The following is a 27566-nucleotide window of genomic DNA, read 5'->3' as shown; positions in this document are numbered from 1 at the left end:
ATTGTTCTAAAACAACGACCAAGGAATTTCATTAGTGGAGAGAACTTATAAGCAGTAATAATTAAGAGAGGTTTAGTGTTCCTGTGTCGTTCTTTTAGTACATTAAACCATGTTAAGCTTTTTTTTAATGATATGCATTTTAGACTGATTCTCACAATTTCTCAGCACCTTGAGCTTGAGTTTAAAAGTGAATCAGGAGGAAAATACAGCTAAACACAGATACACGTGGATGCTTTCAGAGTGAATTTGACGGTTATTCCACACAAATGCCGATTCGTTTCACCGCTCAAGGCAAGTGCTGAGCAAATCGGCTAGTTTAAGTCGATGCTCGCAGTGAGCGAAGTGCAAAATGCTTCTCACATGAATGAGCCCTTAAGTGTAAATAGGCATTACATTTTCCTTCCAGTTTTAGTGTAGTTACTTGATAATATGTGTATAATATAATATAATATAATGTGATTGTCTGATGGTTAATACTAGACTGATATCTGGTTCAGACTCCCTGACCTTTCTGCGCCACTTCGTAAATGAACTGAACTTACCACAGCAGCCGCGATTTGCCAATAACTGCCACCACAGTCACACATGCCAGACCAGTTAATTATATTAACAGCACCACAGTCAACCTGCAATCACTCAAACTAAGGAGCTCGGCTGCCATTGCTGGACCGCTATAGACAGACGGTATTGCAATCAGACAGATCTCTTTACTTTTATTGGCTTTCTCATTTCCCTTTTGACAGTTTTTCTCTGGTGTTAAATTCTATGTTTCAGACCTTGTTTTTGCTTTTTAAACCTCAATTTTTCTGTCTGATTTTTTAATGGTGCTCTGGATGATATTTAATTGCTCTTACGATTAAACACAAGGTGAAACACAATCTGAAGAACATGGTTTTACCAACGCTATTCTATTCAGGGTTGCTGTGGGTCTGATTCATTGGGCGAAGGGCAGGAAACACTTCAGACTGGTCACCAGTTCATCACAGGACACACACACACTCATACCTAGAGGGACTTTAGTATGTCCAGTTAACCAGACTGCATGTCTTTGGACTGTGGGAGGAAACCGGAGCTCCCAGAGGAAACCCACACAGACACGGGGAGAACATGCAAACTCCACACACACATGACCCGGGCCGTTTAACCTGGGAATTGAACTGATAGTGCTGCCCACCTTGCCACCATGCTGCCCAAAGCAGTAACGTCACAAGGGTAAACATAGAACATGTCAATTATTACATTACACTTCACATGCTAGTCAGGCCTTCACTTTACTGTAAATTTTAGAGCTCACAACTGCAAACATGGTGCGCTCCTTTGGTAAATGGCCTGCATAAAGTACTATGGCTATGAGCATGTAGTTCATCTTATGGCCTCTTAAGCCAAAATGATAAAACTCCAGTAAACACACATTGATTGGTACTAGCTGTCCATGCAGATGCATGAAGCTCGTCATCCATATACTCGCAATTAAAATAATTCAGGTAAAAGATAAGCAAGGTGTTTCCTGCAGGATTTAAACCATCACTACCTTTCCTTATCTATAAAACCAGAGCAGCAATATTCAAACCGACTGACCCTCCCAGCCCAGTTGCACCGTGTAACCCTAACCGTTCCCACAGGAGACGTTCCTGTCTTCATCTCAATCCAGCTCCTTCATTCCCCAGTCACTCAGCATGAGATGCCAACACGTCTCCTCTCTTTTAGCCCACATTAAAAGGAAAGAAAATACACAGGGATGTTTTTGGCCATAGAGGAAGCAGCAATGGCAGCTAGCAGCAGGCCAGGCATGCAGCACAACAAGCACCTCTCTGTTTTTCACAGCGGCTCTCTGTCCAGGGGGAGATACGAGCTGCAGATTAGTCTGGTATCAGAGCAGAGAGAATAGACCGTTTCACCTCCCAGCACCCCCATGCTCTCTCGCCTTCTCCCTACCTTTCAACTCTGCCCGGCCTCGGAAACACTGAGCATGCTCCACAGGGGGGACGGTGTTTAGATTAGAAGCTAATAAGCTTTGCTTTCTGTGTTCTGCTCTCTCCTTAGGGGGAACTGGGTCCACCTGGTCCAAGTGGAGTACCTGGCCTTATTGTGAGTAATTCATTGAATGTGATTGATGTTTAATTTGGTTTTATTTCTGGTTCATGCTTCATAAAGCTTTATAAAGCCTGGGGTGTTTATGTTTTATCAGAACAGTAGAATCTTTCAGTCAAACAATAATATGACATACTAATAGGTAAAAGCAAATGACTGAATGCATTGTTAGAAACGAGAAACTGAATTTCACTATGTTGCCAGAATTGGAGACAAAAATGAAGGTGATTTAATTCTAAACAATGACAAGTGGCAGCAATTCACATATGGCAGTGCAATGCCTAAATATAGTTGACTTCAAAAGTTTACATACCTAATACGAGGGTGTTTCAAAAAGTTTATTGAAAATTTCAAAAACAAATGAATCACTTTTCTACACAGTCACCTTCCGATTTATTTTTCCCAGCATCGTACCAACTTTTTTAATGTTTTTGGTTAAGCGCATAGCCACTAATGCACCGCTGCTTTCACATCATCATCACTTCTTCCCTTTAAAGCTTCTTAGAGCATCCAAAAAGATGAAAATCAGATGGTGCTAAATCCAGACTATAAGCTCTCTCAGAGTCTCTCAGACACGAGCAATTACTACTCCTCCCGTCCTCACTGTTTCCAACCAAAATATAAAAGTGCGGAAACTTTTTGAAGATCCCTCGTATTTAAGTTACACCTATGTCATGACAGTCTTGGGGTTTCAATGATTTTTCCAGCTCTTCTTATTGTGACTGATTGATTGGGGGACTTTGTTTTTGAAAGCCCTTTTCGACCTACGTGGAATGGGCTCCGTTCTGGTTCGCGAACTTGATTTTAAACCGGTTCAGCACATTTCCACCAAAAAAAAGCTTTTGATTTGTGAATGTTCATTCGCACCTGAAACCAAAGAATTCTAGGGTTTTCAGCTCAAACTGTGGCATCATCCGGGGGCGAGTCAAGTTGTAGAGGATAGAAAGCAACAATGGCTGTAAAGCTTACGATATAAAATATACAAATGAAGTTTAAAAAATATGCTTGTCCTTTTTTGTGTGCATATACAGATACTGCCAACCTATACACCAGTTATGTGGATGCTAGTTTTCTTTTTACCCATGTATACTAAACATCTGCGAATATAAAAAATTTTACATACAGCTTGTCACAGTTTTAGCACAGTGTAGCCTTGTACATCTTTTTATCACCAATATCACCATTGATGATGCATTCTTGGCTCCCAAAAACGGCTTGAAATGTGGACCGGTTCTTTAAAAAGCACCAAGGTTCTAAGAAGCCTGAATGGAATCAGTTCAAGAACCAGAACACTTTTGGTCACTTTTGGTGAGACTTTGACTTTTATAGTTTAAAAATATTGTATACATTCTGCACATTGTTATTAATCTGGTTGTGAAGAAGGTTCTATGTCTTTTACTTTTATGGCATTACCTTCTAATCCTCATCCTACTGATTATGACTGAGAACTAGTTTGACTGCACCCATTGCAAAGTACAATTATTGAAAACCCAGACTGTCATTAAATTCTGAGAGAAAATTTTCCTGGATAATAAACATGTAATCCAAGCAACAGCAAATACAAGAAAAAAGCTGCTGGAACGTGAGTGGCACTGTCACTTAAAATGTGACCGCATTATTTGACATTAGTAAATTAGTTTATTAGCATTTATACTTAGAACCTAAGCTTCACCGTTATTAAACCATCATGTTAAATAAATGTTAAATTAAAAACAATCCTAATATTGACATGCTTTTACTGGTTTTCTATGTCTATGTCAAAATAACATTTGTGTTTTAATTTGATAAACAATTTATAAAAATAGTCTGTGGTTTTAAGGACAATCTGATCTCAGCAGCATCATTAAAGCGACCTCAGTCTTTACTGGCCTGTTACTATAAATAGGGGTTGACAGTTCAGATGCTACTGTTTTAAAGAGTGACCCCAAAGTTTTAATCCTGTTTTTTTAACTGCCTTAAATTATTAATACATGATGTGTCGTACAGCTAGTAGTTCCATTGTTTATATCCTAAACTTTTTAAAACTGACCTAAGTCTACATCTGTTCATTTTTGACCTGTGTGTGTGTTGGCAGGGGGACATGGGACCTACTGGAATCATGGGTCTTCCAGGACCTGTGGGACTCAAGGTGGTTAACTATACTTTTGTTCATCTTTCAAAAGAGTTTCTTTTAGATTTTAGGGAAAATAATTCCTAAGCAAACACAAGCACACAAAAAGAATATTACTGAATTGTTTTTGGACCTCACTGTACTTTTACAATAGTGCCTTCTTTTGGAAATCATCTTGAATGTTGAGCTGAGGGTCAGTTTTTAGTTTTTTGCTGTTTATTTAGGCTAAGCAACATTTGTGAAGAAGAAAAAAAGCTTGAGTAAAGTACAGAGGTGTTTACTTAACTTTCTCTTTCTTTGCAGGGGGTGCCCGGAAATCCAGGCGAGCCAGGACTGAAAGGTGATAAGGTGATCTGAATACACTTTATTAGATCCATATTCATAGTGCCTACAGTCTGTCACTGTAATGCTTAGCAATAGATGAGGCTTGAAATTAACATCAGCTCTTCCCTTAAGTGTGGTGAAATAGCCCATTAAAAGTACATGTGTTCTTTAACAAGTCAATGCCAATAATATGTTATTATATATCATTATTATTATCATCCTGCTCCAATATCAAAACATTTGCTAACTGACTTTTGAAGCAAATTACATTAAAAAAGCCTCCTTGATGGGGAAAGAATGAGTCATTTCAACCCAACAGCACTATACCTACTATAAAGCATGGTAGTATTATGTTATATTGGTTCTATGGGTTTTGCTACCAGTGGAAATTGGAGAAACTGTACAGCAAACATCAGTCCAAGGTTGAATCTTGGATGTACTTAAAACATATATCAAAACTGGTTTTGCAATGGCCACATTAGGCTAAAATTAAGATTTTGAAATGACCTTCTCAAAGTCCTGAAAACCTCTCTCAGAAATACACCTTCATATACTTTTGGAAAGGCAGAAGATATTACTTGCAAAACCTATCACCATTTATTCCCCGGATTTTATTTAGATAATAATATACAGACCACTGCAGAACTATCTATTCAGTTTACTATTTATAAGTATGTTTTTGAGTAGAATCAACAATTTATTTGTGTTTGCAGACCTCAATAATACAAAGAAAGTTTGTGCATCTCGGCATGCTCCCCACCATTCTTTTTTATTTTGCTGTTGGGTGACTTTAGGTCACTCCTAGCACAAAAAATCAAGCAGCTCGGCTTTGTTTGATGGCTTGTGACCATATGTCTTCCTTTTGATTACATTCCAGAGATTTTTAGTGAGGTTCAGGTCTGGCAGTCCTCCATACAGACCTTGATTGACCTGGCTTTGTGGCATGGTGTATATTCCTGCTAAGACAATCCTCAGAGTTGGGGAACATTGTAAGAGCAGAAGGAAGGAGTTTTTCTTCTGTATAAGCTTGTACCTGGCCAGTCGTCCACCAAATTTCACAAAGGCTTGAATGCCTTTCCAGGACTAATTATGAAATGACCAGGGGGGCCAAGCTAAAAATTGGTCTCATCAGAAAAGACGTGACTCTCATCCTCTACATTTCGATCCTTATGGTCTCAGTCAGGCTTCTCATTTATGAAGGCTTTTTTTTATTTTTTTTTTAGCTTTGCCTGAAATCAGCCCTGCCCCTAGTAGCCTGTTTCAAACTGTCTTTGGCATGCATTTCACCCCAGGTGCCATTCGAAATTCCTTTTGTAGGTCACTTGATGTCATCCTACAGTTGTCAGTGGAGAGTCATTTTTGCACTTTGCCAAGATGTAGATTTGTTGTGTTCAGCGTCTTCTGCTTATTCTTATAAACCGCTGTCCATAAAGCCAACATTTAACCCTTTTTTACTGTACTCTTTTGGCAGGGTCAATAGTTTTTTTGCAGTTACTTTTGAGGTTCTACTGGCATTATTTTTGCAAACCAACTGGTCCTGGTCACAGCAGTGTTCTTTATTCAATTAAGATTTTTTTAGATGATTATTAAAGTATTACCTTATTAAGTACAATGAAGTGTGTGTGTGTGTGTGTTGAAATTCAACAGACACTGGAATGGAATAAGAGCTTTTTTAATAAAAAAATGTAGTGGTCCCTTAATTTTTTTAGAGCTGTATATTCATTTTTCAGCTTCATTAATTCACTTGCATTCTCTGTTGATTTTGAAGTGGCTACGTTTAATCTAGTACAAATACTAACAAGCTAATAAGTTTGCCAAATATTGACAGAAACACCTTTACCATATGTTTCAAAATCTGTTGCAATCTTATGAAGCCAAGTCCAGCATTAGTGCTCAGTGTGGTGTGTTAAGTGCTGGCAGCTGTTCTCAGACAGCAGAATGATTCACTTGTTGGGCTTGATTTTACAAAAAAAAAGTGCTGTCAAAGTTTGTTTTAATATTTATTAATAATGCATAGCAGATTGTCAAAGCCTGCTATGCATTAATAAATATTGAAAAATATATATTTTTTAAATATTGTAATATTTAGTAAAGCATTTTTAATAATATAATAATAAATAGTATGTATTCCATTTTTATTATTAATGTTATGCATTATTAAATATAATTTTTTTTAAATATTTATTGAACCCTTTTAATAATATAATAATAAATAGTATTTATTCAATTTTAATATTAATGCTATGCATTAATAAATATAAAAAATAATATTTATAAAGCATTTTAATAATATAATAATTAATAGTATTTATTTAATGTTCAATATTTTTGCTATGCATTAATAAATATTTAAAAATTTTTTGATATTTATTAAGCATTTTAATAATATAATAATAAATAGAATTTATTAAATTTTTTATATAAATTCTATGCATTAATAAATATTTAAACATATTTACAAATATTTTAATATTTATAAAGCCTTTTAATAATATAATAATAAATAGTATTTATTAATTTTTTTATAATTATTCTATGCATTAATAAATATTTTAAAATATTTAAATATTTCTAAAGCCTTTTAATAATATAATAATAAATAGTATTTATTTAATTTTAATAATAATGCTATGCATTAATAAATATTGAAATATTTTAATATTTATTAAAGCTTTTTAATAATAGAATAATAAAAATTATTTATTCATATTTTTATATCAATGCTCTGCATTAATGAACATTAAAATATTTTAATTTGTATTTAAGCCTTTTAATAATATAATGCTAAATAGTATTTATTTAATTTTTAATATAAATGCTAGGCATTAATAACTATAAAAATATTTTAATATTTATTAAAGTCTTTTGATAATATAATAATAAATAGTATTTATTATATTTTTAATACAAAGCCTATGTTTTAATAAATATAAAAAAAAACATTTTTTGTGTAAATGTGGCCCTGTTGCACAGTTGTTGCAATATTAAATTTTACACCATTTGTAAAACTAATAACATGTATTAAACCTTTTGCTTACTCATAAACTACATTTACTTGCATGCCATGTTGAATTAAAAGTGGCAACATTTTGGCTAGTGTCTATGCCAACTGGCTACTTTTTTGACAAACAAATCCTGCCAACAGAAACATCTTTACTATGAATTTAATATTTTTCAATGCCCAATTCTATCATTGGTGCCCAGTATTGTGTGTTGACTGGTGGCAGCTGAGCTCAGAAAGCTACGGAAAAGTTCCATGTGTTGGGCTTGATTGGAAAAACATGGCTGTCATGATCACCTCCCTAATGTGTTTTTGATTTGAATGCAGAGGGGTTTAACAGCAACATGGCAGCTAGCTTGCTGGTTGATTTTTGTGTCTGCCTCCTCATTTTTCTGCCATGTTTAGCTGGTTGGAACAACATTTACTCTTTAGAGTGTTTTATAATCAAACCATGCCAACATTTTGTCCTGCTCCTGAAGCCAAGTCACATTTTTTCACCTTTGTGGGAAAGTTTGTTGATTAATGATATTTGCTCGGTCACAAATATGTTTCATGGTTGTAATTAATGATGTAAGGAGTGACTTTTAGTTCTGTGTTTCGTCAGGGTGAAATTGGTTTGCCTGGTGAACCTGGAGAGTCTGGATACCAAGGTGACAAGGTATTCATTATGTTGCTTTCTTTCACACTTCCTACTCAACTAAATGGTTTTATTCTAAATACACACAAACTAATAAAGAGATTTCACATTTCAGGGTATTCAGGGTTTACCAGGAATGCCAGGCGTCCGAGGGAAGCCAGGGCCCCAGGTACGTTTTACCAGAACATTACCTAGCCATTAGCGTGATGACTTGTTACAGGTTTGGGTGAGGGGAAGTGGACATAAATGCTGCTTTGATTTATTCACTCAGGGGAAGCCAGGAGATCGTGGCCCTGATGGTTTGGCCGGCCCCCCTGGCCCAGAGGTGACAGTAAAATATGCTTATTTTATTTTAAACTTGTCAGAATTGCTTCTGAAAGCTGACAAATTTTGGAAAACCTGAAAGTTATAGGTTTTGTTGTCTGTTTAAACAATATTCTACCACACTTTAAAAGAAATGCAGTTTAAGCAGCTTGGCACTGTTGGGTAAATTAAAATATAGGAAAATAATCTGTAAACACTGACTAAATTAAACAGACATTTTCAGCTAACGTGAAGAGAATATATGCATCTAAACCAGGGGTGTAAAACTCATTTTCACATCTGCATTATATTTGCCCTCTAAGAGCCGATTGTAACGTATCCTTCTGTGATTGCAGTCTGCCTTTTAAGTCTTGAACAATTTGTTGTTTTTCGTGGAGGCTAAATTCTGTTTGGTGTCAAAATACCTCATTGATACTGTATATTTATAATGTATATCTATATTTATATTGTACTCCTTTACCACAGACACGGCCTCTACGTACTTCTTGAAGCACAAACTTGTATTCACTTTCCCATCTTTCATTAAATTTCCTTCTTAATTTTCTCTTCTTGTACATTTTGGGATTATTTGTAAATATTTCTCAACATCACTTGTTGGAAAACCGCCTCAGTTAAACGCTGATGTGGAAACACTGCCATCATGCGGTCACTTTGCGGGTCACAAAATCGGCATGTATTGTGGAAGATGCAGTTTATGTACGATTTTTGTATTTTAAGACAATCATACGTCTTTTTAGCTCTCGCGGCCGGATTTGGCCCGCGGGCCTTGAGTTTGACACGTGATCTAAACCGACCAACAGGACATACATCTTTACAGATTCAAAAATCCAAAGCTTACCAGCTAGATCAGTGGTCCCCAACCACCGGGCCGCGGGCTGGTACCGGTCCACTAGGTGGGAGCAGCGTGTCGTTGCATCGAAAAAAGCTCAGCGTTCCCATCGATTTTCTATTCTATTGTTCCTTTATTTTAAATCCTCCCGCCCCCGTCGGTCCGTGAAATTTTATCTTATATGAAACCGGTCTGTGGTGCAAAAAAGGTTGGGAAGAGCTGAGCTAGTTTATTTTAAAATGTATTAACAACTTGCTTTGAAAACATGTAGCTAATAATTAGTCTCATTACTTGTAGCCACACTACTCCAAAGCAATACATCCCAAACCATAAACTGTATCCCAAACCACATGCTAAGTAATAATGTAGCATATTCGTACTCCAAACTAAATTTGTAGTAATTATCCTAGTCTAATTTAGTATTTAAATTATTTAGCAGTTTGGAACACAGCCACAGATATATAATATTCGTCTTCAACACAATTGGGTTCAAGCAGCACCAACCAATGGTGCCTCCACCATATCAATTATCAGACTCTTCAGTGTTGTAAAGAGACTTTTTTTAAATAGCCTTTGTAGAAGCACCTAGTTGCTATGACTGTTTACAAAGTATGAAATTAAAGAAATTAAAAGGCAGTGAATGATTGACCGTAATGAATAAGATTTCTGGGTTTTTTTCCAGGGATTTCCAGGGGACATTGGACCACCAGGAGAAAATGGCCCAGAAGGACCTAAGGTTTGTCATTTGACACTGTTTGTCCAAGGTTTTTTTATTATGTAGTGTTGTCACTTGTCTAAAATTTGGACGAGTCTAAAATTACGAGACGTCTGGAATTCAGTGGATTGCAGATTACAACTAATGATTGCATAATGTGTACACTATAATGTATCAAAATACTTGACGACACTTTAACTGTACATACCTGTGTCTGCTGAATGAAATCAGTAACAATTAGTAACAGTAAATTCATAATTTACTTAACAGGGGAAGTCAGGAGTGAGAGGCATTCCTGGTCCAAGAGGAGCTGCTGGGCTTGAGGTTAGACTTCATCCATGCATTCTAAATCACACAAAGCACATTTTTTAATGGTATTATACTGTACTGGTATCAGCAGATTTACACTGTTTGGGTGTATTTATAGTGGTGGGATAAAAAAGTTCTTGGGTTGTCCTGTGTGTGCACTTTTAAACCAATAATGGATGGAGATTTTTGAGCCCTTGTTTGTAATCAGTTTCTTAATCGATTCCATCCTGTTTCTACAGGGTGATATAGGACCAGTCGGACCACCTGGGCCTCCTGGACTGGAGGTGAGTGCACACTAGACATTGCTAGTTTAGCACAAATCAAGCCAGAAATCCAAAGCATAGCAGCAGCATGAAATTGCCATTACTGCTCACCCTGCTATAAAACATCAAGGAACTAGACAAGAAAAACGTGTATTTGGGGAGGTAGCAACTGAATTTATGATGCACTTTCCACATGTACTGCAATTTTGAGCACCAACACATATTTTTTTCCAATTAAAAGGACATTGGTTGAATGTAGTGGTTAGATAAACTACAAAACAGAAATTTGATTACAACAATTCTGGCAATTTAGCATGGAAGTGTACCATGTTTGCTTTTGATGAATGCAGCACCATTAAGGGTGATTAAAACATGGCATGAAGTGGGGATGAAAACAATTGTTTTTTCATCTTTAAAGATTTCCACATTCAGGGACACCAGTGCTGGAATTCTGAACTCTTCGAGTTTGAACAAGAGTTCGAATCTCAGTTCTGCTGGGCGCCTCCTAGCGCAGCAGAGAAAATTGGTCTGCTGCATGGGAAAAAGACCGGATTAACAAGGTGGTGCAGTCTTTGCCACTGTATAAGGACCCTGGTTAGTACCCCGACACGCCTGTACAGAGGTGGAGGAACATGGAGATTGGTGTGTGACTCTCCATGCGCAAGACTGGCGAATAGTATGGGCGAAAAGAAAGGTGGACTGCGTATGTGTCGGAGGGAGCATGAATCGGGCAAATATACCTTCCTCGGATGCAGTTTGGGTCCCCAGCAGAAGAAGACTAACTGGCTGCTCTAAAAATTGGGAGAAAAGGAAGGAAATGCATAAATAATACAGTAAAAACAAAAGAAAAATACATATGAGACATTAACTGCAGAGTTGATTTGGCGTCACTGATTTATTCGAGTCCTCTCATTGTTCTCTGTTTTGCTACAACGGTTGCAGCATCAAAATTTTTTGGATTTGCCTCAGTTTGATCGTACGCCTAAGAATCTCCTGGTTTCAATCCAATCCCAGTATTTTCCACAGACTCTGCATGATAGAAATACAACCCCTGCCTGTCTAGTAATGACGCATTGAACCCTATTATTACTCTAATGTTTCATTCAGCTTAAGGTGGATGGGAGGCACCAGCAGTATGGATCATTTAGATAATGAGGATAGGTTTTTAACATTCACTGAATTGAACCATTGACTCCAGTGACAATAAGAAAAAGGAGGCCACATAACAGCTTGACACCACTGTGCTGCGGTTTTATTTCTGCACGCTTGTTTCTTTAAACCCGTTCCCTGAGGTAGCTGATATGGACGTGGGTGGTAGAGACCGCTGTCAGGCAGAGCAGCTAATGCGATGTCACGGAGGCCCGAGTGGCAAAGAGTAGAGAGAATCCAGTGCTATAGGTCATTTCTGCTTTTTGTTCAGGGCAGGCCTGGGAGGAAGGGATTCTCAGGAAGTCCAGGAGCAGATGGACCCAAGGTAAGGTCACAATACCAGTGAAGATTTTGTAGAATGTTTGTAGGGATCTTCAAAAAGCTTCCGCACTTTTATATTTTGGTTGGAAACGGTGAGGGAGGAAGGAGTAGTAATTGGTCGTGTCTGAGAGCTTATAGTCCGGATTAAGCGCCATCTGATTTTTCCCTTTATGGATGCTCAAAGAAGCTTTAAGGGGAAGAAGATTTTCATGTGATGATGGTGTGAAATCAGCGGTGCATCAGTAGCTACACACTCAACCAAAAACATTTATTGCTGATGGCATTAAAAAGTTGGTATGACAATCCGCTCAGGTGGCGCAGCGGTAAAAACACATACTAGCGCACCAGAGCTGGGATTTTGAATACATCGTACTGAATCTCAGCTCTGCCGTTTACATGAACAGCGATTGGCCTGTTGTTCATATAGGGGTGGGGTATTAAGCCGGATAGGGACTCCTTGTAACTAATGCACTGTGACCTCTGCTGGCTGATTTATGGCGCCTGCACAGAGGCGCGGAAAGAATGTGAATCAGGGTGTGTCTCTCCGCATATATGCACTCGCCTAGTGTGGGTGACAAAATGCATACAGCTGCTGCCCACGTGTCGGAGGGGACGTGGGTTAGCTTCATTCTCCTCAAATCAGAGCGGGGTTCGACATCAGTGGAGAGGAAGCATGACGCAATCGGGCAAGTGGACGCGCCAAAAAGTCGGGAGAAAATGCATAAACAAAATATAATATATAAAGTTGGTACGACGCTGGGAAAAATGCATCGGAGGGTGACTGTGTAGAAAAGTGGTGTAATTTGTTTTAAAATTCTTAATAAATAGAATTAAACAAAGTGCGGAAACTTTTTGAAGAACCCTTGTAGCTTTGCCCTAGTGAATAAGCATAAAACTGCTATGCAGTATACAAGATTTCCTTCATATATAAAATTTAAGAGGATAATGAAATGCTAACTAGATTCTCTGCTGCAGGGTGAACCTGGAATAACTGGAAATATTGGGACGGTTGGTGAAAGGGTAAATTTATTTTTGATAACAAATACTTACTGAAGTGTTTTTATTAAGCCAGTGGCATGTGTAGAGTTATGCTTTATTTTTGCTATACAGGGACTTGTTGGGTTCAGTGGGGCTCCTGGTGAACCTGGACTTCCTGGGGAAAAGGTGAGTAGAGCAGTAATCCATTAGTGGTGACATTTAAATAACTGTATACACACTGTATGGACACAAGTATTGGGACACACCGGTTAATCACTGAGTTCAGGTAATTCATTCAGTTCCATTGGCCCAGGTGTATAAAATCAAGCACTTAGCCATGCAGTCTGCCACAGGGAATTCTAAAGAGCTCACTGAATTTGTGTGTGATACTGTAATAGAATTCCACAGTTGCAACAAATCAGTTTGTGACATTTCTTTAACTGTGAGTGGTATTATTAAAAACTGGAAGCATTTAGGAACCACAGCAGCTTGCTCTGCCACTTTAATAACCACAGAGTTCCAAATCTCCTGTGTACCCAGGCACAATGGCAAGCGTAGGATGGAGTGGCGTATAGCATGTCACCACTGGACTCTGGAGCAGTGGAAAAATGTTCTGTGGAGCAGTCTAATGGAATTGGAGTCTGGATTTGGCGAATGCCACAATAACATACCTGCCAGACTGCATTGTTCCAGTGGTGGAGGAGTGATAATGCTGTGGGGTTGTTTTCAGAGGTTTATCTCGGCCCTTTGGTTCCAGTGAAAGGAACTCTTAATGCGTAAGCATAACAAGACATTTTGGACAATTGTATGCTTCCAACTTTGTGGACACTGTTTGGGGAAGGTCCTTTTTAATATTATATATATAGTTAATATTATACAGTGTATCACAAAAGTGAGTACACCCCTCACATTTCTGCAGATATTTAAGTATATCTTTTCATGGGACAACACTGACAAAATGACACTTTGACACAATGAAAAGTAGTCTGTGTGCAGCTTATATAACAGTGTAAATTTATTCTTCCCTCAAAATAACTCAATATACAGCCATTAATGTCTAAACCATCGGCAACAAAAGTGAGTACACCCCTTAGTGAAAGTTCCTGAAGTGTCAATATTTTGTGTGGCCACCATTATTTCCCAGAACTGCCTTAACTCTCCTGGGCATGGAGTTTACCAGAGCTTCACAGGTTGCCACTGGAATGCTTTTCCACTCCTCCATGACGACATCACGGAGCTGGCGGATATTCGAGACTTTGAGCTCCTCCACCTTCCGCTTGAGGATGCCCCAAAGATGTTCTATTGGGTTTAGGTCTGGAGACATGCTTGGCCAGTCCATCACCTTTACCCTCAGCCTCTTCAATAAAGCAGTGGTCATCTTAGAGGTGTGTTTGGGGTCATTATCATGCTGGAACACTGCCCTGCGACCCAGTTTCCGGAGGGAGGGGATCATGCTCTGCTTCAGTATTTCACAGTACATATTGGAGTTCATGTGTCCCTCAATGAAATGTAACTCCCCAACACCTGCTGCACTCATGCAGCCCCAGACCATGGCATTCCCACCACCATGCTTGACTGTAGGCATGACACACTTATCTTTGTACTCCTCACCTGATTGCCGCCACACATGCTTGAGACCATCTGAACCAAACAAATTAATCTTGGTCTCATCAGACCATAGGACATGGTTCCAGTAATCCATGTCCTTTGTTGACATGTCTTCAGCAAACTGTTTGCGGGCTTTCTTGTGTAGAGACTTCAGAAGAGGCTTCCTTCTGGGGTGACAGCCATGCAGACCAATTTGATGTAGTGTGCGGCGTATGGTCTGAGCACTGACAGGCTGACCCCCCACCTTTTCAATCTCTGCAGCAATGCTGACAGCACTCCTGCGCCTATCTTTCAAAGACAGCAGTTGGATGTGATGCTGAGCACGTGCACTCTGCTTCTTTAGACGACCAACGCGAGGTCTGTTCTGAGTGGACCCTGCTCTTTTAAAACGCTGGATGATCTTGGCCACTGTGCTGCAGCTCAGTTTCAGGGTGTTGGCAATCTTCTTGTAGCCTTGGCCATCTTCATGTAGCGCAACAATTCGTCTTTTAAGATCATCAGAGAGTTCTTTGCCATGAGGTGTCATGTTGGAACTTTCAGTGACCAGTATGAGAGAGTGTGAGAGCTGTACTACTAAATTGAACACACCTGCTCCCTATGCACACCTGAGACCTAGTAACACTAACAAATCACATGACATTTTGGAGGGAAAATGACAAGCAGTGCTCAATTTGGACATTTAGGGGTGTAGTCTCTTAGGGGTGTACTCACTTTTGTTGCCGGTGGTTTAGACATTAATGGCTGTATATTGAGTTATTTTGAGGGAAGAATAAATTTACACTGTTATATAAGCTGCACACAGACTACTTTTCATTGTGTCAAAGTGTCATTTTGTCAGTGTTGTCCCATGAAAAGATATACTTAAATATCTGCAGAAATGTGAGGGGTGTACTCACTTTTGTGATACACTGTATATACAATTTAGTGTAGTCAATTTGTCTTCCACTGCTGGGGATCCCTGATTTTTTTTGAGGAGGGTATGTTGCTGCTCATGCCTCCTCCGACCTGCGCACAGCCCTTAACACTCTGCCCACATATTCCGGGCAACCCTCCCTGCAGGCACTGCCAATTACGCCCGCTAGATGGTGCCCAGCCGATCGGTGGCAACGCCGAGTTTTGAACTGAGGAGTTCAGAATCTCGGCTCTGGTGTGCTAGCAGAATATCCCGCTGCGACACCTGGGCGGGAAGGTCCTTTTTTGTTCCGGCACAAAGAAAGGTCCATACAGGCATGGTTGGGTGAGTTTGATGTGGAAGAACTTGACCTCAACCCCATTGAACACCTTTGGGATGACCTAGAACAGAGATCGCGAGCCAACACCACAGTCTAACCTCAGAAATGAATGGGCAATTTCCATAGACACATGCCAAAGTCAGAAGAGTTGAAGCTATTACAGCTGAGAAGGTGGGACCAACTCTGTATTAATGCTTATGGATTTAGAATGCAGTGTCATAAAAGCTCCTGTAGGTGTCCCAATACTTTTGTCTATATAGTGTGTGTATACTGTACAATGAGGTATAGGTGGATGGATTAATGTAATTAAAGAGGGATAAATTAATTACCAGTAACGTTATGGGATAAATGAATGGACGGGTATATGTTTTGCATGACAGACATACTGAGAATCAATGCATTGATCATTATAATTAATTCAAAAATTAATCATTATTAAATTAATTACTACACATCTGGAAAAATACAAAGACAGTAAAGAAATCAAGTGCAAAGAAAAGCTTTTTAAAAATGTCTATAAAGTCATTTACATCAATTAAGTTTGATATTTCTGTTTCTTTTTTCATTGTCTTCCAGCTAAATGTGCACATTTCTGTTGCGATGTTAAAGTTTCTTAATTTTGTGTATCATGCCAGGGCGATCGAGGAGAGACGGGTCAGCCGGGGCCACCAGGAGAAAAGGGAGCGATGGTAAGGAGTAAGTCTGGATCTTGTCTCTGCTCTCAGGGGCGTCTCATAATCCTTGCGAGCCCGCTCCATTAGAGTTAAAAACTGCAGAGGAAAGTGTTAGAAAACAGTCACGGGTTCAGCATGGGAAAACGCTGCGTCAGGCGCTGCACACTTCAACAAGACCACCGAGTCATTTCCTCTGTATGACATAAGGAAATAATATTTATTCACCACACACTCTAAGGAAAAGTGGTTGAGGGTTATAATCAAATCTAAAAGCAATAGCCAGAGTCAGAGCACTTTCAAACATGGAAAAATCAGGAAGAATGTTTCAGGAATAATCATTAATGTTGGGTCAGAAAAACTCTGTATAGATACGTGTTTTAACATTTCATTTATTTATGTAATGGAATGCTGACAAATTGTATACCCAAGAATACAAAATGCAATATGTTCTATTTTTTACTATTATCATTTATTAATTTATTTAATGTATTTTTTGTTGTGCATGTAACCCTTAGAGACCCTCAGTTGCAGAATTGCAAAATTTCTTTTAAATGATGTCATTATACCATGTTTTTTATGCCTAAAAATGGCCAATACTACATTTCCCAGCAGCCCATACTATACAGTTCAGTTCCATAAAAAAGAACACAAAACTGATTATTCAACGTGAAACAATTATTGTAATTCTTCATTTGGACCCTCTCAGTTTTGTGAGTGAGTGTCAGTGTGAGTGAGTGTCAGTGTGAGTGTCAGTGTGAGTGTCAGTGTGAGTGTCAAACTAGTTATTAATAGTTACAATAATTCTTTTTTGTTGTTGTGATTTCTCAGGGACACACAGGAACACCGGGTGAAAGTGGGCCATCTGGACCACAGGGAATACCTGTAAGATATCAGATATATTTTAAACAATACAAATAACATTTCTGTTTAGGGTGTGATATATTCAAGTGGGTTTCTTACAGGTTCATGATAATTATTCAATTCAATTTATTTATAAAGCACATTTAAAAGCTGAAGCTAACCAAAGTGCTGTACAGCAGAATACAACAATAAAAGAAAATACATATATATACTGTACATATACATTGTTAGATTAATAAATATAATATAAAAAATATATATGAAATAAATAAATAAAATACTATAAAATAATTATACAATGAAGTTAAGATTAAAGATTAATATTATTATTATGTCAAAGAATATCAGATAGTATTATTTAAAACAATGTACCTGTTTTTGCTGTCCAGATATAATCATTTTAATTAGTATTATAGAGATTATCCAGTTTGACTAAAGATTTGTTCAACTACAGTGTGTGCAACTACAGGACTTCAAATAGGTTGACTTGAAAATCGTAGAGTTCTACAATTCATACAGTCAACAAAAAATTAGATTTTTAATTTTAAATGACCACAGGTTAGTAGCAATAATCTGTTTACTATGTTACATTTGATAGAAATACTGTTTTAATGTTTGGTAAAATAGCTTGAGTTCCACCTTCACTTCATCACCATAAAGCTCTTCCTAATGATAAATAAATTCAGCTAATAATTTTGGAATACATGATACATGTAAGGACGGCACAGTGGCTCGGTGGGTAGCACTGTCGCCTCACAGCAAGAAGGTCCTGGGTTCGATCCCCAGGTGGGGCGGTCCGGGTCCTTTCTGTGTGGAGTTCTCCCTGTGTTTGTGTGGGTTTCCTCCGGGAGCTCCGGTTTCCTCCCACAGTCCAAAAACATGCAGTCAGGTTAATTGGAGACACTGCGGTTAAGAAAGTGAGTGAGTGATACATGTAAGAGTAAAGAGTAACTTTTAATTGCAGGTAGTTTTGTCTCACAATATTTACTAAGGTTTTGCATATTTAATGTTGTTTACGAGTATATTTAGTCTTGTTTATCAAGCTGCATTTGATTTCTGTGGCTGAATCCCAAATGTTGTTCTAATAGGCACAGAACCCATAAATTGCACACTATATAAAGTACAATGCAACTGTAGTGTAGGAAGCCATTTGCAGTTCCACATGGCTGTCTGGTAAATCCATATTCACTTGAAAATGAAATATAAAAATGTATTTATATGTACAGTAGATTAACAAAAGTTTAAATGATTCACTGCTTGATTTACAATGTTAATCTCATAACCTTATAGGAGAAATGCTTCCCTTATTATTAATTTCTGCCCACATGTTGTATGCAAAGCTGTTTGGTCTTAACCAATATAATAGATCACTAAAGTTTATACACACTATGTCACAACTTGAAACAACATATTATCCAAAATCTGTCAAAGATAATCCCAACTACATACCAACAACATTTCTGGGTGAACCAAGGCAACACAGGTCTTTAAAGGTCAAGCTTGTCTCTTTTAAACCAGCAGTTTTTGACACATTTGGTCTGTAGACGTCTGTGTTTATTCCCTGAGCGACTGCAGTTTTGACACTCTGTTGAGACTCTGACTTCTCTACTACTGCAGTGCTTAAGGTGATACTGACACCAGCTGACACATCTAAATAGTAGTAAGCTTGGTGGGCTTAGTAAATTAAACTCCAGTCACCTCTGGAAAACCGTCTAGCTCTCTCTCTGCTGTGTTACGCTCAGCCGCTAGGCTTATCCAAAATGTTGACATCACTCTGGCTGACAGGAAATGCCTTTCAGAGGCGCTCTGGGGAGTCTCAGCAGAGGTCGCTCAGTGCAACGCAGACAGGGATAAACATGAATACAAATCTCTAAAAAACGGGGGGTTTGCTGCACGGCTTTAATCTGGTCAGGCGAGTTATGTAAGCACGCTCTTACTGAGAATTAATTTATTGTTCTAAAAAAGAGATTGGTTCTTTTTGCCTGCCATAGTGTGTAATTTGTCTTTGTGTTCTTGTTCAAGGGGCCTCCTGGTTCTAGAGGACTTAGTGGCACAAGAGGACCCAAAGGCAGGAGGGTAAGAAGAATTCTGGACCACTGTTTAATTTGATAAACGGTTTTGATGTTGAATTGATGTTACATTTTTAAGACAAGGATCCCATTTAGATCATGTAAAAACTTATTTTAATATTTTTAATAGTATTCTTTGGAGTTAAGGTCCTCTCATAGAGTATTTAGGGCCCTCTCATTCTTTGGAGTTAAGGTCCTCTCATAGAGTATTTAAGGTCCTCTCGTAACAGAGTGGGTTTACTTTATTTCTCACGTTTTTGGAGGTATTCTAAGAGTATCAGTCATTTAGTGCAGAGGCAGCAGTTAAAAGTACATAAACTGATGCTGACACCTTGAGCTTAAAAGTTCAAATCTCAGCTCTGCTTCCAGCAGGCCAGACGCCTAGACAGACAATGATTGGCTCGTCTGAGGGTGGGGATGCTGGACTTCTTTAAGATTCTTGAAGACATTTCTCGTTCGAAAGGCTTCTTAGTTCTGAAAGCTGATGGGGAGTCTCAGGTATTTGACCTCTAATGGGGTTGGAACGGCACGGTGGCTTAGTGGGTAGCACTGTCGCCTCACAGCAAGAAGGTCCTGGGTTCGAACCCCAGGGGGGGCGGTCCGGGTCCTTTCTGTGTGGAGTTTGCATGTTCTCCCCGTGTCTGCGTGGGTTTACTCCGGGTGCTCCGGTTTCCTCCCACAGTCCAAAGACATGCAAGTGAGGTGAATTGAAGATACTAAATTGTCCAAGACTGTGCTTGATATAAACTTGTGAACTGATAAACCTTGTGTAATAAGTAACTACCGTTCCTGTCATGAATGTAACCAAAGTGTAAAAACATGACGTTAAAATCCTAATAAACAAACAAACAAACTAGTGGGGTTGTCATCTTGAAGGTGGTCCTGAGAGTCATTGACCCGCCCTAGACCTAGACAGACAATGATTGGCTCGTCTGAGGGTGGGGATGCTGGGATTGATTTCTCATGACTGCTGGAAATATGACCTCTGCTGGCTGATCGATGGCGCCTGCACAGGGATGGGGGATAATGGAGATCAGTGTGTGGCTTGTCTGAAAGCCTTAGTTCTGAAAGCTGATGGGGAGTCTCAGGTATTTGACCTCTAATGGGGTTGTCATCCTGGAGGTGGTCCTGAGAGTTGTTGACCTGCCCTGGCATCAGTTAAGTTGTTAGGGTAAACAGAACCATGATGTGACTAATTTGAGAGTCGTTGTCCCTCTTTAAATCTTCAAGAATCTAAAAGAAGTCAAGTTGCATTCGACTTAAGCACTCTAGACTACCATGACCTGGATGACTGAGAACATATACAGACATACATGTAGCCTCAAGTAGGGCTACATACATGTATTACTGTAAAGTAAATTAATTTTGTCCTCCTTTTAGAATAAACTGTAATAATACTCAATTTCCCCACACACTCCGGCGACTGTCGCTTGCAGTACACCCACGCTGGCTGAAAAGTGCCTCAGGCAAGAAGGTTATACCCCATCCATTTTTTTATTGGTTGTCTTTTTATATGGACAGTGTTTCTCCAGAACATCCTGTCTTATGTTTGGGTCCTCAGGCTTTTGTATCCTCCATCCATCTTGTTGCTGACCATCCTCTTCAACCCCTGACTCCTCCAGTCTAATTGTCTTTGCCAATAAATTGGTCCCTTCCATAATGAATTAAGGTACCTTAAGGATGCAAAGACAAGTGCAAAATATTAAATACTGAATTTGAGAATTCATCTCGAACTTCTATGGTTTGTTGTATGCTAAAAACACATGCTGGAACCAGAGCTGGGATCTCAAATATATCATATAGAGTCTCAGCCTGCCATCTGGGCTGAGCGACCACATGAACAGCGATTGGCCTGTTGTTCAGATAGAGGTGGGATTAAGCCGGATAGGGACTCTCTTATGACTAATGCAATTACGACATCTGCTGGCTGATTGATGGCGCCTGCACAGAGATGGGAAAAGAGTGCTGTCAGGATGTGTCTCTTCGTACACAGTGCTGAGCTGCACTGCACTCGTCAATGTGTAGGTGACGAGATGCATACAACTGCTGCCCACGTGTCGGAGGGGGCGTGGGTTAGCTTCGTTCTCCTCAATCAGAGCAGGGATCGGCATTGGTGGAGAGGAAGCACGATGCACACGGGCAATTGGACACGCTAAAAAGGAAAAAAAAAAAGGGGAGAAAATGATTATTGATTTATCAACAAGTACCTAGCAACTGAAAATTGTAAAAATAAGTCATGGTGATCTTTGCCATGTGAAAATAATTATGTTTAATAAACTATCACTACTACTTTTAGACAATACACACTTCATTAGTGCCAGAATTCTGTTCAGTGAAGACTTGTAAGATAGTCCCACTGTTATCAGTAATGTAGTGAATACGTGGGAATAATTATACAAAAAGATTCCACCAGCTTCATTGCAACAACTGTGGAAAATACTACTTTATCATTAGAAATAGAGCCAAATACATGCAGACCCATTTACACAGAGCTCAAAGAAATGAGGTCCAGATGCAGGGATTCCTTATGAGTGAATCAGCATCACTTTGTTAACTGGGACAGTATTAACAACACAGAGCTACACAGAATCAGGAAGAGCGACAGCTGTTGAGGGCAGGCAAAGGGCAGACTGAGGAAATATGGACGACTGGTCTTATCTGATGGGGGAAAGCTGGGGGATCTACAGTTTTAAAACTAGTGTATAAATTACATGGAGCTATTTATATGTGTGACTTGCCAATAGGTGTTTAATCTCAGAAACATCTGGCCTGATAGAGCTTGTTATCTACATTAGAGAACAGAATGAGACAAATACAAGAGGCGTTTTTAGGGAAGCATTTGTATGATGTTAGGCAGCTTTATGGAAATGCGCGCAATAATACAAATGATACTCATAGGTTGTAAGGTTTTGGGTCCACATGAGCTGACAGATGCTTTAATACATTCTAGTGTTGTAGTGGATGGATGGGGGCGGTACGGTGGCTCGGTGGGTAGCTCTGTCTTCTCACAGCAGGAAGGTCCTGGGTTTGATCCCCAAGTGTGGCGGTTCTGGGTCGTTTCTGTGTGGAGTTTGCATGTTCTTCCCATGTCTGTGTGGGTTTTCTCTGGGGCTTCGATTTCCTTCCACAGTCCAAAAACATGCAGTCAAGTTAATTGGAGACACTGAATTGCCCTATAGGTGAATGGGTGTGTGTGTGTATGTGTGTGTGTGTGTGTGTCTGCCCTGCAGTGGACTGGCACCCCGTCCAGGGTGTTACTGTGTGTCTGCCCTGCAGTGGACTGGCGCCCCGTCCAGGGTGTTACTGTGTGCCTTGCGCCCATTAAAAAGCTGGGATAGGCTCTTAAAAGGTCACTGGTTCAAGGCCCACCACTGCCAGGTTGCCACTGTTGGGCCCTTAAGCAAGACCCTTAATCCTCAACTGCTTAGACTGTATACTGTAGCCGTACTGTAGATCGCTTTGGATTAAAGTGTCTCCTAAATTCTGAGAATGTAATGACCCTTGTTGCTTCCCATTGTTGAATTATCTTTCCTCGTTAGTAATTTGTGCTGTAGTATTTATTACTCTAAATGAATTTTCTGATGGCCTGCTGATTTCCAGTCATAGCTGATCATTCATCACTTGGCCGTCCTTTAAACAAGGATAAAAGGAGTCATTTGTAGTCATTAATGTGACTACAAATGAAACAGAAAAGCCCCTCAGCATTCACTCGGTATATTTAATGGAATCTAGACTGAACGACTGCTTTGTTTTCTGCCAGATTTGTGGGTAGATTAATGTGTCATCCATTTCTAAGCTTAGCGGTGTAGTTTTTAGTTTCCCATGTACCCTGAGGTCAAGGAAAAACTGGCTCAGCTTGGCCTAGGTAATTGTAATTCATTTTAGTTTCACACCCTCACGTTAAATGCTATATTAATCTAGCTGTCATTTTACAGTTGGTTTACTTTTTGACTAAACATTTAGCATTTTTCTACCCTGGGTTTTTAGTTTTATCCCCAGGTATTAGATCTGCACTATCCGGGAGTGAAATTGTTCAGAATTACCTGCATGTGGTTAATGGTGCTGAGGTTTCCAGGTTTTTCCTGTGTAAAGCTCTCTGTATGCCATCAGGCTGGGCTGGGTGCCTACATGAACAATGATTGGCTGTTGTTCATACAGGGTGGGAGTCGGACAGGGAACTCCTCATAACTGATGCAATTACGACCTCTGCTGGCTGATTGATCCATAAGCTGATCCGCATATGAAATTGCCTCTTACAGGTGAAAGGATGCAGTCGGCTATAATGCAAAAAAGAAACTCAAGACAAGTCTGCTGAAGTGCTTAAATAACTTTAAATGGGATATTAAATACACAAAATGTTTGTCCACGTTTCCAAATATACATGATTAAGTCAGAAATACTTTTATAATTATTTGAAGCTTTCAGTTCAGCCGTGGATAAAGCAGATATTGAAAATAAAAGTCAAAGCAGGACAGAACAATTCTTATACAATTCTCTAGATGGTCCTTTTTGTCCTTGGTTTAAAGCACCCTGTACATTTCTTCTAAAAAAAAAGATCTGAAATATTGATTTGTCTGACCACAATACATATTTCCACTGTGTAATGGTCCATCCCAGTTGCCTCAGAGCCCAGAGATCTCAACTCTGCTTCTGGACATGGTTAACCTAAAGCTTTTTTTTGCAGATTGAAGTTTTAATTGGCATTTGTGAATATAACTTCATCCTGTAGTGCTTAACAAAGGTTTGCCAAAGTAATTCTTTGTTCATGTGGTTATATCAGCTGTTGATAAATGACGGTTCTTGATGCAGTGTCGTCTGAGGGAGCTTAGGCTTGCGCCCTTGCCCTTTATAGACTAAAATTCCTCCCGAGAAATATGCAAATCCGTTCCAAATTCTTTTGATGAACATAGTTTTAAACGTTTCAATAATTTTTTTTTATTTTTTATAAATTTGCTAAACAGCTGGAGATCCTCTGATCATATTTGGTCCTCAAAGACTTGTTTTGGTAACAAATCATTATTATTTAGATTTTTTTTTTACCTCATTACTAGCCCTGTCCCAACTTTTTTAAAATGTGTTACAGGCTTGAAATTCAGAAATGGAGGTAAATTAATAAATAAAATGAAGTTGACCAGACAAAACATAAAATATATTGGGTTCATACAGTCTGCACTGAAATAAAAGTCAAAGTCAATGTAAGAAACACTGTTTTTCCACCATACTGTCCTAACTTTTTCTGATTTGGGGTTGTAGTAATACCTGTATTTAAATCATCACAACTTTTCATGTTTTTAGGGGCCATTCGTGTAGTATTAATACAGATAACTGCAAATGTTGTAAAAGGCCCATCCAAAGGTCAGAGGTCCATCCAAAGGTCAGAGGTCCCTATAAATGACGTCAGAGCAGAGAGAACCACAGAAAACAGAAGCAGCAGTGTGTACCGATCCAAAGAACCAGTGTGGTTCCTACAGGACATGTGGTGGTGAAAGACCACATTTCTGTTCTTCTACAGGAACTGCTGTGGCTACAGCCATAATAATGTCTTCATTCATCAACTTTTCCACCTTCCAGAACAGAGTAATTCCTCACAGTCATGAAAAAATCACCCAGTCTTTTCATAACTCTTCTGAATTACTGCAGTGGAAACATAATGGCCAGTAGCCATTGTAACCAAACTCCCATGATGTCAACAGTCTAGTGTTTTACACTTCTTCAATGTTGCAGTCATCCCATATTGCTGTATTTTGTGCACTTGGACAGTGTACGGGTTAGTTTCGGAATCACAAATATTGCGTATTTATGCCACTGTACATTGATTGATGGTCTAAACAGGGCTAAGTATTTGCCTAAATAATTACCTCCACTGGAGCCAATAATATGAGTAACAAGTAGTGGCTCATCTTTTTGACCCAGTGGCCTCGGTAACCTCTGTTCATTTTTGCAGAAAGTGCGCCCTCTGCTGGTCACCTACATAAATCTTCTAATTTTCTCCCGTTACAATGCCTCAACTGTCTTATCTTGCTGTCCTCGTATAGGGGCCTCTGGGACCTGAGGGACCACCGGGAGAGAACGGACCAGAGGGAAACAAGGTAAATTATATATATATATACACCGATCAGCCATAACATTAAAACCACCTCCTTGTTTCTACACTCTCTGTTCATTTTATCAGCTCCACTTACCATATAGGAGCACTTTGTAGTTCTACAATTACTGACTGTAGTACATCTGTTTTGTTTCTCTACATATCTTTTTAACCTGCTTTCACCCTGTTCTTCAAATGGTCAGGACCCCCACAGTACCACCACAGAGCAGGTATTATTTAGGTGGTGGATCATTCTCAGCACTGCAGTGACACTGACATGGTGGTGGTGTGTTAGTGTGTGTTGTGCTGGTATAAGTGGATCAGACACAGCAGCGCTGCTGGAGTGTTTAAATACTGTCTCCACTCACTGTCCACTCTATTAGACACTCCTACCTAGTTGGTCCACCTTGTAGATGTAAAGTCAGAGACGATCGCTCATCTATTGCTGCTGTTTGTGTTGGTCATCTTCTAGACCTTCATCAGTGGTCACAGGACGCTGCCCACGGGGCGCTGTTGGCTGGATATTCTCGGTTGGTGGACTATTCTCAGTCCAGCAGTGACAGTGAGGTGTTTAAAAACTCCATCCACATTGCTGTGTCTTATCCACTCATACCAGCACAACACACACTAACACACCACCACCATGTCAGTGTCACTGCAGTGCTGAGAATGATCCACCACCTAAATGATACCTGCTCTGTGGTGGTCCTGTGGCCAGAAGTATGTGGACCTGACCATAAGCGTGGACAATAATATGGATTTGTCAGCATCTTTGTTTTTATATGAGCATCCACTCTTTTTGTAAGGCTTTTCACAATATTTTAAAATGTGTGGGAATTTGTGCCCATTTAAACCATTTGTTTAAGTTCGAGCATTGAAATTGGACAAGATGGGACAGTGGTAGCCTAGTGGGTAGAGCTTTGGGCTATCAGTTGGAAGAGTGTCGGTTCAAATCCAGGCTCTGCTATGCAACCACTGTTGGGCCCTTGAGCAAGGCCTGTAACCGACCGCAGGTTCCAAACAAGCTGTACTGTACACTTGTATATGTATTCTTCAAAATGTTCTGAATCACCCAATTCCAAACTTCTCAGACAGTTTGACCACAGGCAAGGTTTAAACCTAGACCCCCAGTACCGACACTACCTGCCACATCTGTCACCTTGACATATTGTGTTTGGCTTTTTGAAGCAGCAGTCCTGTAGCTTTGTAGAGTTCATTAAAACACAGTGGCCCCTATGTGATCCCAGTTATAACAGCAGCCCCTCTCAGAGGTATGTCTGTGGGAATTTTTGCCCATTCGGACAAAAGAGCATTTGAATGGCTGGGCACTGATGATGGTCAAGAAAACCTCAATTGATGTTCTAGTTCATTCCACAGCTGTTCAGTGGGGCTGACGATAGAACTGGATTTTTTTAAACCAAGCTTTTCTTTATGTATTTATAGGCCTTGCTTTGTTCCCAGTGGCACAGTCATGCTGGAACAGGAAAGGTCCTTCCTTAAACTAATGCTGCAAAGTTGGAAGTGTATTATTCCCTTTATATAATTGATTTATTACACCTGTCAGCAATTGTTGTGGCTGAAACATTTCAATTCAAAAAGTAAAGGGGGTGTCCCAATACTTTTGTCCATGTAGTGTATTTAAAGGTGCACAGAGATTTTACCAGCCATCAGTCACAATCACTAACGAGGAATGAAGCCCACGCCACAAAATGAAATAACAATCTGCTGTTGAACCATCAACATTATCATCATTTATTCAGTCACGAAAAAGAGGACTGTGCGGGCACTCAGGTGGCACAGCTGTAAAACACGCTAGCACACCAGGGCTGACGTCTCAAACTCGTGAGTTCAAATCTCAGCTCTGCTACTGGCAAGCTGGGCGCCTACATGAACAATGATTGGCTCATCCATTTGGTTGGATGCTGGAGGGGATTCCTCCTAACTGATGCAATTACGACCTCTGCTGGCTGATTGATAGCGCTTGCA

The 27566-nt window shown here is 39.4% G+C and overlaps 1 protein-coding gene across 1 annotated transcript in view; it reads left to right on the top strand.

Moving 5' to 3' along the window:
- The window catches only part of col27a1b (collagen, type XXVII, alpha 1b), a 132705-nt gene that overhangs the window by 85413 nt on the left and 19726 nt on the right, over positions 1 to 27566 (top strand). The window contains exons 14-29 of the mRNA XM_063017903.1: positions 2044 to 2088; positions 4166 to 4219; positions 4505 to 4549; positions 8131 to 8184; positions 8279 to 8332; positions 8435 to 8488; positions 9999 to 10052; positions 10302 to 10355; positions 10580 to 10624; positions 12024 to 12077; positions 13049 to 13093; positions 13184 to 13237; positions 16527 to 16580; positions 17394 to 17447; positions 19449 to 19502; positions 25531 to 25584. Of these exons, the coding sequence (XP_062873973.1) occupies positions 2044 to 2088; positions 4166 to 4219; positions 4505 to 4549; positions 8131 to 8184; positions 8279 to 8332; positions 8435 to 8488; positions 9999 to 10052; positions 10302 to 10355; positions 10580 to 10624; positions 12024 to 12077; positions 13049 to 13093; positions 13184 to 13237; positions 16527 to 16580; positions 17394 to 17447; positions 19449 to 19502; positions 25531 to 25584 (828 nt within the window). The remainder of the gene's footprint in view (positions 1 to 2043; positions 2089 to 4165; positions 4220 to 4504; positions 4550 to 8130; positions 8185 to 8278; positions 8333 to 8434; positions 8489 to 9998; positions 10053 to 10301; positions 10356 to 10579; positions 10625 to 12023; positions 12078 to 13048; positions 13094 to 13183; positions 13238 to 16526; positions 16581 to 17393; positions 17448 to 19448; positions 19503 to 25530; positions 25585 to 27566) is intronic.

The sequence above is a fragment of the Trichomycterus rosablanca genome, chromosome 21 (genome assembly GCF_030014385.1).
Source record: "Trichomycterus rosablanca isolate fTriRos1 chromosome 21, fTriRos1.hap1, whole genome shotgun sequence".
Lineage (NCBI taxonomy): Eukaryota > Metazoa > Chordata > Actinopteri > Siluriformes > Trichomycteridae > Trichomycterus > Trichomycterus rosablanca.
This window is presented reverse-complemented; position numbering and strand designations above follow the sequence as displayed.